Genomic DNA, 18,117 nt, shown 5'->3' with positions numbered 1-18,117 from the left:
TATCTAAATCCTGTTTGTGTTTATATTTCCCTGGTTGTGAGTCTGTTTAGCTTCATGGAAACGTGGTGCTAACAAGGGCATCTGTGTGGGGCTGTGTGTCTCCCAGGGTTTCTGAAAGTCCATCTTTATCTAAGACAACCGCCCCGGCTTTTGTTTTGTGTCATCACATTGGTCTTTTAAGGAAAGAGGGTCAGTTTTCCTGCGGGATGCTCCACGTTCTAGATTTGGTGTCATCTGGCTCACTGCCCTAGCTTCCGTATTTCCCACAGACTGGAAGCCAAGGCTATAGGCCTGATTAGATTTGGGCTCCCTTTTCTGGGAAGGACATCTTATGGGAGTGCTTTCTCCTCTTCGAATCTCATCCAGGGCGTGTAAAGTCTGGTTGTCTCAGTCCGAGGGAGCCTTAGGTGGACCAGCAGCTTCAAGCATCTGATCATTTTACCGTATTCATGGTCAGTGACCGACTTGCCCAGCTGGGCCCTGAAAGCCGGCCCATTGCCGGAGCTCAGAACCAGCTGGAAGGGCACCCCCTCCCCTGCGGGGCCACTCGGGCTGTTGTTCCTGCTGCTTTCAGGCCCGCCCTTCTTCTTGCCCCTGCCAAGCGCTCCCCGGGAAGTGTCCCCCATGCTCCTTGGTCTTGGAACCTGCTTCCAGGAGGCCCGCCCCGCTGCCCCACAGAAGTCAACTCTGCCCAGGTTTCTGTAATTTCCTTTTAATGTCCTTGTGAGCTCATGGCTTTCATATATTCAGTGTGTTTTAATAAATTAGTCATTATTTTTAAAATACATTTATTTATTTTATTTATTTATTTTTGGCTGCATTGGGTCTTTGTTGCTGCACACGGGCTTTCTCTAGTTGTGGCGAGGAGAGGCTATTCTTCATTGCAGTGTGAGGACTTATTGCGGTGCCTTCTCTTGTTGTGGAGCACGGGCTCTAGGCACGCGGGCTCAGTAGTTCTGGCATGCCAGCTCAGTAGTTGGGGCTTGTGGGCTCTAGAGCACAGGCTCAGTAGTTGTGGTGCATGGGCTTAGTTGCTCTGCATCATATGGGATCCCAGACCAGGGATTGAACCCGTGTCCCCTGCATTAGCAGGAAGATTCTTTTTTTTTTTTGGCAGGAAGATTCTTAACCACTGTGCCACCAGGGAAGTCCCACCGACATTATTTTTGATTCTTGAATTGTCTCATCTGTAGTGGGCTGAATGGTGGCCCCAAAATTATGTGCCCACGTCCCAATACCTGCAACCTGTGAGCATGACCTTAACTGGAAAAAGGGCCTTTGCAGGTGGAATTAGGTTGGGGGTCTGGATATGAGGCCCTCCTGGGGCAGACAGCAGGGTCACAGCAATCAGGACAGTGTTGTTTCTGTTTTTGTTAGTCCTTTAGGGTCAGTCCTGTCAGTCCTGTAGGGTCTGCCTCATCTATTGGGGGTTCTAGCACTCATCAGGTGTTATATATCTCTATTTGTGGTTCATCTGAGTCTGACGTTTGGTCATATTGGCCACAGGGCCTGGGGTCTGGGGTCCCTGAGGCTGGCCACAGATGAAACCTCCTGAGTGCATATATGAGAACAGACCCACTAAGGGGCACCCAGGGCAGAGACACCCAGGAGTGTCCACATGGGGTCAACTCCCTGTGACTTGGGGTGTTTTTGTGTGAGGATGAGGCCGAGCGGCTCACCATTCCGTGCACCGGTCTGGTTGGATCCCAGGGTTGGGGGCAGCTGCCTGCCCCTCCCGGACGATCTGAGTGTGAGCGGAGAGGAGCGCTCTGCTGTCTGCCCCGCCCAGGAGGCGCCCCCGGGGCCTCAGAGCTCAGGATGGCCAGCCGGGGCTGGGGGAGGGGCACCTTCCTCTCTCACGGCGCCTTTCGCACTCTGTACTGCTTTCCTGCAGCTACTGCAACAAATCACTAACTTGTGGCTTAAAACAACCAAGAGGTTCCACGGGAGGACCCTTCCTGCCCCTTCCAGCTTCTGCGGGCTTCAGGTGTCCCTGGCTGTGGCCTCATCCCTGCGGTCTCTGCCTCCATCATGTGGCCTCTCTCTGTGTCTGTCCCTCTCCTCTATCTTATAAGGACACCAGACATTGGAGATGGGCCCTGCCTTCCAAATCCAGGACGGCCTCATCTCGAGATCCTTAACTTAGTCCCACCCTCAAAGACCCCTTCTCCAAACAGGGTCACCTTCACAGATTCTGGGGGTTAGGATGTGGACACCTTTTCTGGGGCCACCACTTAGCGCCCAGCACTCAGCTTGTTGACTTCTCCCCACTATTTTGGGGGTCCTGGGGGCCCAGAGGCTTTCTCTCTCCCCAAGTTCAGCAGCACTTCAGGAAGTGTTCGCTGTGTGAATGTCCCTGTCACCCCTAGGCTGGTCCTCTCCGTGAGGCAGGGTGGTCAGGTCACAGCCACACCCACAACCTTGGACGGCTTGGAGGGATTCTGATGGCGTCGGCAAGAATGCAAGGCAGAAAACCCTGCAGCACAGCTCAGGAGTTACCTGAACCTTGCCCCTCTCCTGACAGGGCCTGACCCAGAGGCCAGTCCCCTGCTTCTGTGCGCTTCGGAACTCCAGATGAGCAGCAGCAGCCAGTGGGTGAAGAACGCAAGCCTCTGACGCTGTCCGTGGTTCTGACCACCTGAAGCGGCTCTGCTGTGGGGACAGCTGGCCACAAATCATCCCGACCCTGAGGAGAGCATGAGATGGGCCACAGCCACATAGTCACCCCAGGCTGTGGGTACTTGTCAGAGGGTCTCTGGGCAGGGTGAGATCCTGGTGCCCCTTGCCAGCATCTGGGAATCTGGGCCAGGCCAGTCTGGGAGGAGGGAGATCAAGGCCAGTGGTCACCAGCTCCATGCGGAGGCCGTCCAGGCTGAAAGGGCCAGGGCCACACGTGGGCACATTCTTCTCTTTCTTCTGCTAATCATGACTGATTGTTATTCTTGTTTGCAAAAATCCTGATACGGTGACACCATCCCACGTGCATTGGGAGGAAGGCAGAGTAGCTCAGAAACGGGGTTAGGGATCTCTGTCCCCCTGGCAACCAAGCCCAGCATGGGGAGAGCAGGGTCTTTGCTCTCTGAGGAGCAGGCCCAGAACTGCATCGCCCAGCGCTGGCCCCAGACTCCTCGGACATCACTCTTTGGACATCTGGCTTCTGCCCCTGTCATGCCCAATCCAGTCCCTACTCACCTGCTATCTTTTGTTGCATAACAAATTACCCCCAAACTTAGGGGCTTAAAACAACACCGTTCGGGCCTCCCTGGTGGCGCAGTGGTTAAGAGTCCGCCTGCCGATGCAGGGAATACGGGTTCGTGCCCCGGTCTGGGAGGATCCCACATGCCGCGGAGCGGCTGGGCCCGTGAGCCATGGCCGCTGGGCCTGCGCATCCGGAGCCTGTGCTCCGCAACGGGAGAGGCCACAACAGTGAGAGGCCCGCATACCGCAAAAAAAAAAAAAAAGAAAAAAAAAACAACCCCGTTCATGCTCTCGAAGTGTCTGTGGGTCAGGAACCCAGGTGCTGGGACCTTGGGCTCACATTCTCTCACAAGATTGCTGTCAAGCTGTCGGCTGGGGCTGTGATCTCATCTGAGGGCTCAGCTGGGTGTGTGTGTGGGTCCACTTCCAAGCTCCCTTGGGTGGTTGTTTGCAGGCCTCAGTCCCTCTTTACAGGGTTGCCTTCGAACACGGCAGCCGGCTTCCCCCAGGGTGAGCAGTCTGAGAGAACGAGAGGCAGAGGCTGCATCAGAAGCCACCGTCTTAGTAATCCAACCTCGGAAGTGACATCCTGTCACCTGTGCCACACTGTTTTCACTACAAGTGAGTCCAGCCATGCTCAAGGAGAGGGGATGATTCCCTGGCGGTCCGGTGGTTAAAACTCCGCGTTTTCACTGCCGAGGGCCCAGGTTTGATCCCTGGTTGGGGAACTAAGATCCCACAAGCCGTGTGGAGTGGCAAAAAAATAAAATAAAATAAAAAAGGGATGCACCAGGACAAGAATACCAGGGGGTCTCTGGGGGCTCTGAGAGCCTGCCCCACACACCACCTGCCCCAGATGTTGGCATGGGCTGCCCTGCCTTAGGTCTGGCAGAGATCTTCCACGTATCTGGACAGATCTTTGCACAGAACTAGAGGTTCCTAGTCCGGGAGCGAGTTGGCCGTGATCAGCAGGGACCCCCTCCCTGCCACCCAAGTGACACCCACATCTGCCCTATACCTGCACAGGGAGTCAGAATCCAGCTGACCAAAAGGGGTAGAGGCTGGCCTTGTGGCAGGGCACCCAGGATATCTGTCCTGCCTCCAGTCCCATGGGGAGGGCCGTGTGTTAACTCTGAAATGCATGTGTCAGTTCTGACAAGGATGACTGGCTCTGGACTCTGCCCGCCCTCAAGCTTTGCCTGGCCCCAGAGCTTTTAGGACAAAATCCAGCCCTTTTCTGTACTGTGGCCTGAGCCATCCCCACCACCCTCCTCCCCTCCCCCCTCCCCCAAACACTCCTGCTCGCTCTTACCTTGGAGCTTGCCAGCTCTCCTCCTCCAAGCTCACCGGCTCCATCAGAGAGGCCTTGTCCACACCCCCAGGGCTCTCTCTTTACTGCTCATCCCATTCTGTAGCCCCTGTCAAGTTGCCCAGCTGTCCCCTGCTTGCCTTCCCTCTCGCTGGCACGCGCCTTGGGCCAGGTGCACGGCGAGCTCTCTCCCTGTGGGTCTCGTGTAACCCTCACACACTTTCACGTGGTTACTAGCAACACCCTCATTTTACAGACGAAGGAACTGAGGCTCACGGGGCGGGGGGGGCACGCAGCATACCTGAAGCCACACACCAGTGGGTGGTCCCGGGCTGTCTGCATAAATATTTGTTGGACGAATGAGGGCAGGACTGAAGGAACGACCCCAGCACTTGCAGGGTAGCTTTCATTTACTCAGCACCCAGCAGAGACCAGTGCCCAGCAGAGACCGATTCCAGGCACAGGGGACAGCAGATGCAAAAGCACAGCACGACTAACGCCTGGTGGGACCGGAAGACGAGAGACAAAGCTGAGAACCTGGCCAGAGCAGGCAGCGGAGGATCTTGAATGCCCAGACCAGGATTTGGGACTTGCTCTCTTGAGTGTGGGCGTGGCTGAAGGCAGCAGTCCCTGGGGCTGCGGCTGCTGGTGGGGTCTTCACAGGTGCTCCGGGGAGGAGAAGAGCCTCGAACAATCGAGACCGTGATGGGGCTGGGGAGCGGAGGGCCCAAGGGCTGTGAACGGGGCCCTGTGCTAGCACCTGCCACCCGTTACTCCCTCCCTCCCTCTCTGCGTCTTTGTGCCGTGTCGTTTCCTTTCGCAGTAAACGTTCTTTTTCCGAGAAATTCCAAGGGGATCTCAGCCAAGCAGAGGGGGAAGGGATCCAGCCCACGCCTGGGGAGGGGAGGTAGAGGTGGAGGGAGTGCCCGGGAACGGGCGGAGGGAGCCAGAGCCGGAGAGGGCGGGCGGGCGGGCGCGCGCGCTGGCGAGCGGGGCGCCGGCTGGCCGTGGTGGGGGGGCGCCCAGGACGGCCCGGGACGGTGACCCGGCGCTGGCCCTGAGCCCCAGACGCCCCAGTCCGAGAGTCTCCAGCCTCCCCCGCCCCCCCCCCCGCGCGGCCCCCGCCCCGGCTCCGCCCCGCCCCTCGCGCGGGGTCCGTGTCTGCGGCTGCGTTCCCCGAAAGACAAGGCTGCACCCGGGTTCCCGTCCACAGGGAGACCGAAGGGCACCTCTCCCCGCGCCGCCCGCGCTGCCCGGAGCCCCGGAGTCGCGACACCCCAGGGATGTGAGTGCGCCCCCGACCTGAGGCCCGCGCTCCACGCTTAGATCCGCGGTGACAGTTGAGGCTCGCACGGGGAGACGAGGGGAGGAGGCTCGGCGCCGGGTTCCCGGTCCCCCCGCCCGGGGTGGGGTGGGGGCGAGGCTCTCGCCCTTCCCCCCATTGGCAGGTACTGTCCACTCGCATCTTGTCCTGCCCTTTCCTCTCCGGACGCACCTATCGCTCCCCAGGGATAAGACGCGCCTCCCGACCCACCCTCCTACCCACAGGTGCGGAGCGCGTGGTGCGGGCCTTTGGAGCTGTCACCCCGCCGGAGAGGGCAGACCTATTTTCCCCGGAGGGGATGCAGTGATGGTGGATGCTCTGGGGGATGGGCTGGGGGTGGGGCTTTGGGAGCTCCCGGACGACCCCCGGCCCTGGATTCTGGGGAGGAGGTTGCGTTAGGATGCCAGAAAAGGGGAGGGTCCTTCGAGCTGCGCCGGGACTTGGTCTCCTGATCGAGGCTTCTCCCTGCCAGGCCTGTGACCCAGACGACCCCAGCCTGCAGCCCCCGCGCCGTCCTGAGGCCCGCCTGGAGCATGTTGCCTGCGGCCATGAAGGGCCTCGGCCTGGTGCTGCTGGCCGCTCTGCTGTACTCTGGCCCCGGTGAGTCTGGGGGCGGCTGGCGGGGGTAGGCCAGGTCGCCTGAGAGCCTGTACGAGGCAGCTCCGGAGAGAACCAGGTGTGGGGCGGCCATTCTCTGACGATGCCCATCAGACCCACGCCCCCTCCCGAACCCAGCGACCCCAGCCCAGCCCTCGCCTGTGTGGCCCCTGCTGGCGCTGCCCCAGCTCCTGCCGCGCGGGTCTCTCCTGGCTCCTGAGGGCATGGGTCCTTTTCCTCCCGCGCCTTGGTCCAGCGGCTGGTCCTGCGCGGATGCTCCTGGCTTAGTGCCGGGTTGCTTGTGCTCCATCTCTTCTCAGAGCCCCACCTGGCCTCCCATCAAGTCCTGTTTGGTTCTTCCTCCATTGGAACCAACTAGATTCTGGGGGGCTGTATGTGAGGGGGGTAGGAGTGTGCAGGAGGGCACCATAGGTGTGACGCTTGTGGCTCTGTGTGCACGCGCCGTGCATGTGTGTGTGTGGGGGGTGCATAGGGGCTTCCGGAGTCCCAGTGGTGGCACCCTCACCCCACCCTGCCCAAAGGAACACAGGTCCTCCCAGCCTGTCCTCCGGGTGCTAGTTTGGCCTGGGCACTCCTGGTCAGGGAGTGCCCGGCCTCCTACAGCTGCATGGTTCTCCTAGGACAGGCAGCAAGGCAGGTGGGGAGGATGCAGGGGGCTGGCTGGCTTGGACCCCGGTTCCTCTGGTCATCCTCCTCTCTGTGCCCTGCCCAGCTCATGGCCTGTGGTGCCAGGACTGCACGCTGACCACCAACTCCAGTCATTGCACCCCGAAGCAGTGCCAGCCGTCAGACACGGTGTGTGCCAGTGTCCGGATCACAGATCCCAGTAGCAGTAAGTCAGGTTCCAGCCTGGGGAGGGGAGGGGTCGGCGGTGTCATCAGAGTCCCTCTGGCCTCGGACAAGAGCACGGGTCTGGGGGCAGGGCACTGCCCTGCTGTGTGACAGTCAGCAGGTGCCTGACCCTCTCTGGCCCTTCTGTGGCCCTTTTCATGTAGCTGGGGACAGCGTGGGTGGATTGAAGCCTCAGTTCTGTTGTTTTGGGGTCCTGAACTGACCTGGAGGGTCCCTGGCTTGGGTCCTGGGCTCAAGGCAGAAAGGGCCCTGTGGGGCTCGAATCCCAGGCTCCCCTCCCTCTTCCCCAGGCAGGAAGGATCATTCTGTGAACAAGATGTGTGCCTCGTCCTGTGACTTCGTGAAGAGGCACTTTTTCTCAGACTATCTGATGGGCTTCATTAACTCTGGCATCTTAAAAGTAGATGTGGACTGCTGTGAGAAGGATTTGTGCAACGGGGTGGCTCTGGCGGGGCGCAGCTCCTGGGCCCTGGCTGGGGGACTCCTGCTCAGCCTGGGGTCCACCCTCCTCTGGGCTGGGCCCTGAGGTCCCCTCCCTCCCGCAGAGCTTCTGAACTCGTCCTGCCAGACCTGAGCCTGTGGCTGCCCCCTCCCCAGCCTGGCCTGGCTGAAGCTGGGGGCAGCCTTGGCCTGCTCCACAGTCTGTGGCCCCCGCCCCTCCCTGTCTCCCCACCAGCCCCAAGTCCCAGCCAACAGGACATCTCCAGGAATCAGGCGTCCAGCAGGAGGCTGGGACCCCGGGCCTCGGAGGGGAAGCCTGGCTGTGAGGGCATCCTCTACGGAGAAGTAAAGTCACTTCTGAGTCCAGAGACCCGGGCCCGCACCTGGGTGGGGATTTTGGGTGGGGGAGAGGGGGTCCTGGCAGAGAAAGGGCAGGGGGCGGGGGCGGGGAGGTCAGCGTTCGTCCCCTGGGGGCTGTGGTGTGGAGCTGCCAGGGGACCGCGGGCCTGGTGAAGTTTGGGAACAGCCTGAGGGGCGGTGAGGGTTGAGATGAGCAAAGTCACAGGGTGGGCCTGAGGGCGAGGCCTTGCAATGGTGTGTGCCCACACCAGGGACGGGACCGTGCCCAGACTCACACCTACGCCTGCAGAGGGCACACTTGTCACCCACACCACGCTCTCATGTCGTCACGTGCTCGTGCCCACAGGTGCCCCACACACCCCCACTGACGCGTTCGCGTCACAGCAGCCCCTGAACTGGTGTGCCCCAGCGCAGGCAGGTCCACACAGGTCCACGTGTGCGTGCGCACGGGAACATACAGACACGCCCGTGTGTAGGTCTCCAGTGCTCTCCCCCCGCTGGGTGGTGATCAGCTGCCCTGAGAGCTGTCGGGGCCCCTTCAGGCTCACGCGTGGACCTCGAGGGCCCAGACCCAGAAGCAGGCACACTCCCTGCCTCCACCCTGAGCTGGGCGCCGCCGTGGGTAGGGTCTTGAAGGCCAGTCCCCTGGCCAGGGGATGGGATGGCGCAGATGGCCTGGGTGCTTCCCGTGGGAGGATGCTGGCCGTGGAGGTCGGCCTGAGGCTGCTGCTGCTTTTCCTGGCCCTTCCTGCTCCAGCAGTGGGCCCTCGGTTAGTCCCTGCACCCTTGAGTCCAGCCCAGCCTCCACACCCACTGGCCACGCGGCTTGTCTTGTGGCCTAGGCTCACCACGGGACGCTCGGCGGCCACTCCAGGCTTTCTTGGCCAGTTCCTCTTCATCCCTCTGTGGCGGACCCAGCCCGAGGTCACTCGTGGGTCCTGGACTCCCTGGAATGAACCATAGTTCCTCTCAGAGCCGGCCTTGCCATTCCTCCCCGGGCTGCTCTTCTGGGGTGATGGAGAGGGGTCTGGAGGTCCTGGGCGAGTGAACCAGCGGGGAGAGTGGGGTCACTGGAGACCGGTATCAACTTCCTGCTGGTGGAAATGGCCGAGGGACTTGTGGGAGGGTCGTCTCCCACTCCGTTTTAAGTTTGCTCTGCGATGTACCCCCCCGCCCCCCGCCCCAATCTCAGTAAAGCGTGCTCTCCACAGTGTGCGTCTGCTGCTTTTGGACCGTGGGGACCGGGCACTGCTGGCGGGTGACCTGGAAGACCCGTGCAGAGAACCCTGGGGATTCGGAGGAGGCCGGGAGCCAGGAGATCTGGAGCAATGGGAGGCCTGGAGGCTCTGGGAGGATGTGCACGGGCCACCCCAGGGGCACAGGGTTCAAACCAACTTTTACGTCAGTCCTTGCTACATTTGTTATTTGAGGGAAGTGTTTAAAACACAAAAAAGCGTGAAGTTCTCCCAGGTCTTTTAAGATACACGATTAGGATTGGACGGAGGGGCTTACGGCAGCATGGCCCAGGCAACCCGGCCTCGACACCTCAGCTCCCGTTTCCAAGCAGCCAGAGCTGAGTGTGTGCCCCGGCCTTCGCGAGCTGTTGCAGAAGGATCGAAGCCCACAGTCCGTGCGACGTGCTCGGCACCTGGGCACACGCATAGCGCTGATAAGCCAGGGTGCTATGGCCTCCTTTTCTGAACCATTCATCAAGGACACTTTCCTGGGTCAGGACGTCTAGACGGACCTTTCAGTGTCAGCTGCTGAGTATCTTTTGGACCAGGACTCATTCAGCTTCCCCTTGTCCGTGGGCGCGGAGGTCCCTTCAGTGGTTTTCGTCAGCAGTACTGCCGTGACCGTCCTAGTCTTCATATCATTATGGGGTCAGGCAATTACTTGTCACATCGATTCTGAGACAGGGGCAGCTGAGCCAGAGAGGACATAGACTTAACAACAAAATAGGTGCTCGGAAAAGGCCATGTTGGGCTTCCCTGGTGGCGCAGTGGTTAAGAATCCGCCTGCCAATGCAAGGGACATGGGTTCGAGCCCTGGTCCGGGATGATCCCACATGCCGTGGAGCAACTAAGCCCGTGCGCCACAGCTACCGAGCCCGCGCGCCTAGAGCCCGTGCTCCGCAACAAGAGAAGCCACCGCAATGAGAAGCCTGCTCACTGCAGCGAAGAGTAGCCCCCGCTCGCCGCAGCTAGAGAAAGCCCGTGCAGCAACAAAGACCCAACGCAGCCAAAAATAAATTAAAAAAAAAAATGGCCGTGTCAAGTTGCAGTCACACCAGCTCCATCCACATCACTCCCAGAGGGTGTTATTCAGCTTTAGGACTTTTTGCCAGTCTGGCCAGTAGAATCTTACCCTGAGTGCTACTTAAGAAGTGATTAATGAGGTTAGATGTCCCAAGTGTTTGTCAGCCACTTGTGTTTCTTCTGTGATTGTCCACTGGCATCCTTAGCCCATCCTTCTATTGTGGCGTTTGTCTTTCCTTATGATTTGCAAGACCCCTTTGTGTGTTACGGAAACAGTCTTTCCCATGGTGTATGTTTTGCAAATATTTCCTTGTGTCTTTGTTTTTGGTGTATCACTGTACGTATGCATGTTCTCGAGTTTCATGTGGTCAAATCTAATTGTTCTTTTATGGTTTCTGAGTTTCAGGTCTTAGGAGAACGTCCTCCACCCTTATCTGAGGAAAACAGTCTCTGTATTTTCTTCGAATATTGTTACAGATTTGGCCACCACATTCAGGTATCCAGTCCACCTGGAGTTCATTATGTGGCAGAAGGCAGGGACCTCTTCCAAACACGTGGCCAGTTTTTCTCAATGCCATTTGTTAAACGACCCGTCTTTCCCTGGTGACTTAAGCACCACCTTGATAACAGGAGGCATTTCTACACAGGTGTGTGTGATTCAGGCCTGCCACCCTTGGGGACACCCTCCCTGCTTTGGGTCTCACCCAGCTGCTTGACTCCAGCCAAATTTCAGCAGCTGATGAGGTGAGAGCCCGTCTTGCTCTTCTTTCAATTTTTAAAATTTTTTTTAAATTAATTATTTATTTATTTTTGGCTGTGGTGGGTCTTTGTTGCTGTGTGTGGGCTTTCTCTAGCTGCAGTGAGCGGGGGCTACTCTTCGCTGTGGTGTGCAGGCTTCTCATTGCAGTGGCATCTCTTCTTGTGGAGCACGGGCTCTAGGCGCACGGGCTTCAGTAGTTGCAGCACACAAGCTCAGTAGTTGTGGTGCACGGGCTTAGTTGCTCCACGGCATGGGGGATCCTCCGGGACCAGGGATCGAACCCGTGTCCCCTGCAATGGCAGGTGGATTCTCAACCACTGCGCCACCAGGGAAGCCCTGCTCTTCTTTTTAAAAGACTCTTGTCACTTCTCACAGCTTTTTCTTACCTATGAATTTTAGAACCCACTTGTCTAGTTCCAGAACAACACTCCCAGGGTTTTGACTGGACTTTTACTCATTTGGGTACGAAGTTGGGGAAGGAAGAGGTCTTCACTGTTGGAAGTCTTCCCACTCAGAAACTCCATGGATCTCACCGTTTGTTCGGTCCCTCCATACAAGTTCATCATTTTCTTCGTGTGGCTCTTGTATCTTCCTTGATATATTTATTGCTAAGTAATCTATAGTTTCTGTGGCGTCGTAAGTGGGATTGATCCCCTCCCCTTTTCATTTATGGTCATTTTTGGTGTGGTGAGCTGATGTTTTTCATTTTCTTTGTGACGTTCGTTCCAGAAGTACCTGCCCCCACTGGGCCCCCATTTCAGTAGGATGATGAGGGAAGGGGTTGCGGGGTCCACAGGGGCTCTCAGATGGTTGGCCTCCATGTTTCCAAACTCCTCAACCCCCTGTGCCACGGGCCTCTCTGAGACAGATGTCAAGACGGAGCGAGTCTAAGGAGAAGCCCTTCAAAACACTTCCAGATGCGGTGTTGGGGGAAACTCCCGAAGGTGAGGAAGTGGTGCCCCTGGGCGGAGGGGCCTGGAAGGAGTGGAGGGTGGGGTGGGTCCCAGAGAGAAGCTCCTGAAGGGTGATGCTCCAGAGCGGGATGGGCGAGAACGGCTGCAGGTGGGCCACAGACAGCCCCACGCCTGCCAGTTGGGCGAGTGCTGGGACTGAAGCCTGGAGACAAGGTGGGGGTGATTTGTGCAGCCGTGTGCCTTGGTGGGTACGTGAGGACCAGATGGGCTGAGGGGCATTGTAGCAGATGCATCTGCCACTCCTGACTGGACACAGCCCTGGGAAAGAAGACGTGGCCAAGACAGTTGGGTCTCTGCCACCTGGTAGAATGGATCTCAAGAGAGAAATCATTACAGAAAGATTAACGTTATGCCCCTTGTTTGCCTGAGGTTGGGGCTGTGTTCACACACTCCAGTGTATCAGCAAGAGCCCCCCTGAGTCCGAGGGGCCTCAGACGGGACTCTGTTGGGAGGATGCGGGGAGCTGCTCCTGGCGGCAGAGCTGGCAGGCTGGGCATTGCCCCTCACCCCTATGGTGCTCTCTGGGGGTGTCGCCTGGATGCATCTCCCTGGCAGAACCAAGGTCATACAGCGACACCCTAGGGGCCTGGAGGCTGCAGAATGAGGTTTCTGAATCCCAGAAAAGTGGGGTTCACAGTGCAGGGACTATCAACTTGGTGCAGAGGGTGTTGGGATGATTTGGGGCAGCCACGTACAGCACAGCAACTAGAGCAGGGGAGGCGACTCATTTTCCAATGCGTATGTCCCTAAATTCTATTACCATCAGAATCCCTTAAATTTTCAAGGCATACTATCCGATAATCTGCAAGTGAAGATCGTTTTGACTGTGCTTTCCCAATATTTTTATGGCTTATTTAATTTTGGTTTCTATTGCTTTAGGTGGGACCTGCAAAGCATGGTTGAATAACGACAGTGATCCAGGGCCTCTGTGTTAATGGAAGGTCTTTCCTGTTGTACCTTGAATTGAGGTTTGCTTTTGGATTTGAAAATCAGTCTTTATTCAGCTCAGATTCTTTTACTTATTTGTATTTCAGTTAGATTTTTTTATTAGGAATGGCGGATTAATTTAAAAGAAATACCCTTCACCATCTGTTGATGGGACCGCATGTTTCCTCATTTAATTAGTAGTTAATACGGTGGGTTCTCTCGTTCCATGTCCTGATGGTGCTTGTGGCACAAACAAACCCCAGTAGGTCAGGCGTGGTGTTCTTTTAAACCACTGCCAGATTGAAATCGCCAACACTTGCATCGTGTGACAGTTGTATCAGATTCAGGATTGAGACTTGTCACTGGTTTGCCTTTGAACCTCTTTGTCGGAGGTAAGCTCAGGATTTTGGCAGCCTCACAGGACAGGCCATTTCCCACCACCCACGCTCTGCAGCAGTCTGCTACTGGGGGTCTGTGGGGTTCATCTTCTCCAGCGCCCCCTCGCTGGAGCTGGGGGGCCTCTGGCGCTGACCCAGGGGAGTTGCAGGATGGCCGGTGCTCTGAGCCCCTCCCTCACTCCCTGCCTGCTGGGCCTGTCCCTCTCAGAGCATCTGTCCATCTCCTCCTCACTTGCACCTGATAGCGGTCTTAGTATGCCCACTCCACACCTAGGAAGCAGACTTGGAAGAGGTTAAGATGCTGACATACCAAAATCTTCACTGGATCCACAGGAAATGCCTGAATTCAGGTGTCTCTTCTGGCACCTACTTGCTGTGTGATTTTGGCCAAGTTCTGCTTGCCCTCTGAGCCTGTTTCTGTGTCTTTGAGGTGGGGACACACCCAGCTCACAGGGGGGGTTGCACGCGGAGGAGGGGCTGAGCCTAGAAGCCAGGCCTCTGGCCCTTTTTGTTCCGGCTGGCAGAACGCCAGTGGTGGAAGTGTGGGGACGTGGGAGGATGAGCACCCCCCCTCAGTTCCCTCCTTACGGCTGGAGACTTCCCCGACCCCTCCCCTGTTCCGTCCAAGCCCCTTCCAGACTTCAGGGCTCTTAGGCAAGGCCCTCCTGGTACACCTTCCCTGACGGCATCTCCCCCACCCTCCCTCCTGGCCTGTTCTCCCAGTCCCCTGAGGATGCCCCTGATCTGGTTTCAATTTCGTCTCTCTCCCACCCCTCCTGCCCCCTGCCTGTGTCTCCTTCTCCTTCCTGGGGTCCCAGGGGACAGCTGGCAGTGCAGCCCTGCACATGGCACGTGTTGGTAAGTGTCGGTGAATAGCGTTGAGCTGGACAGAACCCCCAGCTCCCCCTGCTTCTTCATGCTCTACAGCAGAGACTTTTATGTGTGATGTTTCCAGGTACCTCTCACCTTCACCCCCCAGTGCAAAGGTCCAAAGGTCCTTGAGTTTTAGGTAGCTAGTGGGAGGAGAGTGGTAACTCCCCCTCCCCCCTCCCCCCAGGCAGGTAAGGAAGTAAGGTAGGTGCAGGAAACCCCTCTCCAACCTGTGAGCTTCCCAGACCGTGGCTCTGGGCACCAGTTCTGAAACCCCAGCAGAATTCCTTCAGGTGAGGGTTCCAATGCGGATGCCCAGACCCTGTGCACAGAAATCCCTATTTCAAGTGCCCCAGGAATGTGCACCATCCACACCCCCACGATAAGGAGCTGGCACCCACTGGAAGAGCTAAGAGGAGGAACTGAGCGTTTCATGTGCTTATTTATTCATTGCAGTACTTTTGGGGAGCCAGGTGCTGGGCTCTAGGCCTTGGGGAAAGAGCAGGGAGCAAGATAAGCGAGATGGCCCGGGGCCTGCCTCTGCGGAGGATGACAGGGGCGTCCTGAGAGTGAGGCCCCAGGGCTTCCTTACCCTTCCTGGAGGGGCAGCATGGGGCAGGGAGGAGCGATGGGACCCCAGTCCTGGGATTAGGTGAGGGGCTCCTTCATAGCTAGTACATTCACGTCAGTAACACAGATGAGAAATGTGCCCCCTCCCCCGCCTGCCTGCCCAGCGGTCCTCTGGGTCCATTCAAGGTGTCTTTATGCAAATACAGGGTCCTCTTCTCCTTGTGTTTTCACGCCTCTGATATGTCACCTCGAGGAGCCGTGCAGGTGTCTCTAGGGGAGAGGGAGCCCCCCGTTCCTTCTCACAATGCACTGCGTCCCGGACAGACCCCAGCTCCGTGCCGTGCCCTCGGCCTCCACTCACGCTCATGGAGGCTGCCCCTCGTGTGCTCTTGTCCCAACGCCATGATGTGTCACCAGCAGGCGTCTCTGGGGAACCAACCCCAGGGTTGGCTTTGCTGGGCCTTCGTCACTGACGGGTGTGACCGTCCTTCCTGCCTGAGGGATGGTGCCAGCCCCAGTCCCACCAGCTGGACCTGTAGTCGAGGGCAGAGTTCATACTTCCAGGGTCTTCACTCATCCATTCTCTCTGTTGCTGGTTTACGCCTTTGTCCCCAAGACATACAAAGAGGACCAGTCACAGTGAAGTGATCCGAGTGAGGAGAGGGAGCCCCAGAGCTGGATCTGGATCTTTCTCGATTCACCACCAGCCGAGACCATCTTTGAGAGTTGGTAACTTTGCTGAATGAATGAGTAAAATAAAAAATGAGTGAATGAGGGATGAAGAGTGATAGTCGGATGAGTCAAGAATTGTGAACTGATGAGAAGAGGGCTTCTTGAATGTGCCTGTGGAGCGGCCGTGTTTGGCAGGGCGAGTGTCTCCTGGGGCTGCAGCCCCCAGACCCAGCCTCCCTACCAGTCCCGCTGCCCTGATCTCCCTGGGCTGAGAGGAAAACATGGGGGTCCCTGCTCCATCCCTCCAGAGCACGGGGGCCTCATCCCCTAACTTGGGACCCTGGGCTAGCATATGGCTCCAGCTAGGCAACAAGACAGACAGACTTCAAGATGGACAGAAGGACAGGCGTTTACCTTCCTGAGTTGACATGGGATCTTGATCCAGGGGAGGCCTCAAAGGGGAGGGCTGATCCATCCGAGGGAACACAGCTGGGAAGAAGACTTAAAGATTAGCTAATCAGAAATCAAGTGATCCTCTGGTGACTGTCCCCCAGTGTTCCCTGCAGTAATCACCATGGTTACCATGCCTCCAAATCCCCCGAGTCTTTTTGCAGAGCCCTCCTGCTGAAGCCAAGCATTCCATTTCTACTTTGGGGAGGTTTGCCAGGGCCAAGGAGAGTCCTCAGACCTGCAAAGACATGCGCCAATATCAGGAAGCCTGCACACGGGGGAGAGGTCCATCTTCCGCAGTTACCAGGGAGATGTGGATCTCAGACGCAGAGTTGTAGCCCTCAGGTTAGCAGAGGCTCAGTCTGACAACGTCCCTGAGGAAGCCCATGTTCACTGCCCGGGTCTCTTGCACCTCGCAGGTTGGAGACTCTCTAGAACAGCTGCCAGGAAAGACAGCCTGTCGTATTCTTGGAGTTGAATATTCTGCTTCCCATAACCAAGCCATCTCCTTCTGGCACATCACCCAGTAAAACATCTCGATCGTGTGTACCAGGAGAATGTGTATGGTCGCACTGTTCACAAGAGCAGAAATCCTGAAGCACCCCAAATGCCCACCAACAGGAAAGTGGGTTGATGAGGTGTGATGGGGTTTTATACAGCGGCTGCTACAAATGAGCGAGTGTCACAAAACGACATGCACCCACGTTAGCAATGTGAGTTCGAGTAGATAAGTCCCAGTAGATCACATAAAGCTGATATGCATACATACATTACTTTATACTGTTGTTTTATATAGATGTGATAGAAAATATTGCTTTATAGATAATAAAACTCTATATCATCTATCATTTATCCATCTTTATCATCATCATTATTTTCTATCTAACTATGTATCTATCCATCATCATCATTATCTATCTACCTATCATCTATCTATCTATCTATCTATCTCTCTGTCTATCTATTGATCTATCTATCTAATATCCATCTGGAGAGCATAAGAAGAGTCAACTCAAGATTCCAGAATCTGATGCTGCTGTCCTAGGATGGGGATGTGGGGGCACATAGGGGGCCTTAGAGTATTGAGAAGGGTCCCACAGGGAGCAGTAAGTTATCATCAAAGTGTTAGTCTTCCAGTTGGTTGGTGAGTTCATGGAAGGTTGTTATATTATTAAGAAGAAAGGAACGAGGGCCGTGTAAGGGACCAACGATGAGTGGGTACCACAGACCAAAGACCATGAGTAAAATTCGATTTTATGCACCTGAAGTATCAGATATACCCCCAAATGGGAGAAAACAGAGCATCCCCCTCAACACCTGTGTCTGTGCGCTGCACCTCACACTTTGAACACATGAACCCGAGAACAGCTACAGGAAGGCTCTTCTGGACTTGCCTGCTCTGGGCAGGAGGAGGGCAGGGTTTCAGGGGCCCTGGGCCTGCAGAGGTTCAGGGGTAGAGGCGGGGATGGGAGAAGGAACCCTGAACTGAGGCAGCATGGACCACCAATATGAGGGCAGCTGGCCTAGGAGATGGGCTCTGGGGACATATATGCCCGCGTTCCCCCTGAGGTGATGCTTGCTTTAGGAGTTTCCAGGGGCTGCCGTAACAAAGCACCACAAATGAGGTGGCTTGAAGCAACAGAAATCCCCCCACAGTTCTGGAGGCCAGAATCTGAAATCAAGGTGTGCCAGGGCCGTGTTCCCTTTGAGGCTTTCCGGGAGGATCCTTCCTGCCTCTTCTAGCTTCTGGGGGGATCCTGGCTGTCCTTGGTTGGTGGCTACATCACTCCGATCTCTGCTTCATCTCCACATGGCCCTCCCTGTGTCTGTGCGCCCTTCCTCTGTCTCTTATAAAGACACTCTCATCAGATTTAGGATCTGCCCTAATCCAGTATGGGCCCACCCCAATCTTTACCTTAACTGCAAAGACCCTGTTTCCAAATTAGGTCACATTCTGAGGTTCCTTTTGGGGACCCCATGTGCCGGTTCTGAGCTGTGTCCTGTGCGCTCTGACTCAACCCTCGACTTCACACCTGGAATCAGGCTGCGTCTGCTCCTGCTAATCCAGGGGGCTGTGCACCTGCCTGTGGGGACCAGGAGGATGGGCAGCCAGGAGAGGGTGGCCCTCAGGAGTAG

General features: G+C 56.8%; 1 protein-coding gene across 1 annotated transcript; it reads left to right on the top strand.

The window, feature by feature from the left end:
* Positions 1 to 6,310: 6,310 nt before the first annotated feature.
* Positions 6,311 to 7,827, top strand: LY6H (lymphocyte antigen 6 family member H). The gene is made up of 3 exons (XM_060116341.1): positions 6,311 to 6,431; positions 7,162 to 7,281; positions 7,592 to 7,827. Exons 1-3 carry the CDS (start codon positions 6,365 to 6,367, stop codon positions 7,825 to 7,827), a joined length of 423 nt encoding a protein of 140 aa, XP_059972324.1. The 5' UTR covers positions 6,311 to 6,364.
* Positions 7,828 to 18,117: the final 10,290 nt, after the last annotated feature.

This window comes from Mesoplodon densirostris, chromosome 13 (genome assembly GCF_025265405.1).
Source record: "Mesoplodon densirostris isolate mMesDen1 chromosome 13, mMesDen1 primary haplotype, whole genome shotgun sequence".
NCBI lineage: Eukaryota > Metazoa > Chordata > Mammalia > Artiodactyla > Ziphiidae > Mesoplodon > Mesoplodon densirostris.
This window is presented reverse-complemented; position numbering and strand designations above follow the sequence as displayed.

Bases quoted from the DNA above. Each gene is read 5' to 3' on its own strand.
- LY6H (XM_060116341.1), top strand. From the start codon at position 6,365: ATGTTGCCTGCGGCCATGAAGGGCCTCGGCCTGGTGCTGCTGGCCGCT. The intron at 6,432-7,161 runs GTGAGTCTGGGG...TGCCCTGCCCAG, and splicing joins TCTGCTGTACTCTGGCCCCG to CTCATGGCCTGTGGTGCCAG. The intron at 7,282-7,591 runs GTAAGTCAGGTT...CCTCTTCCCCAG, and splicing joins GATCACAGATCCCAGTAGCA to GCAGGAAGGATCATTCTGTG.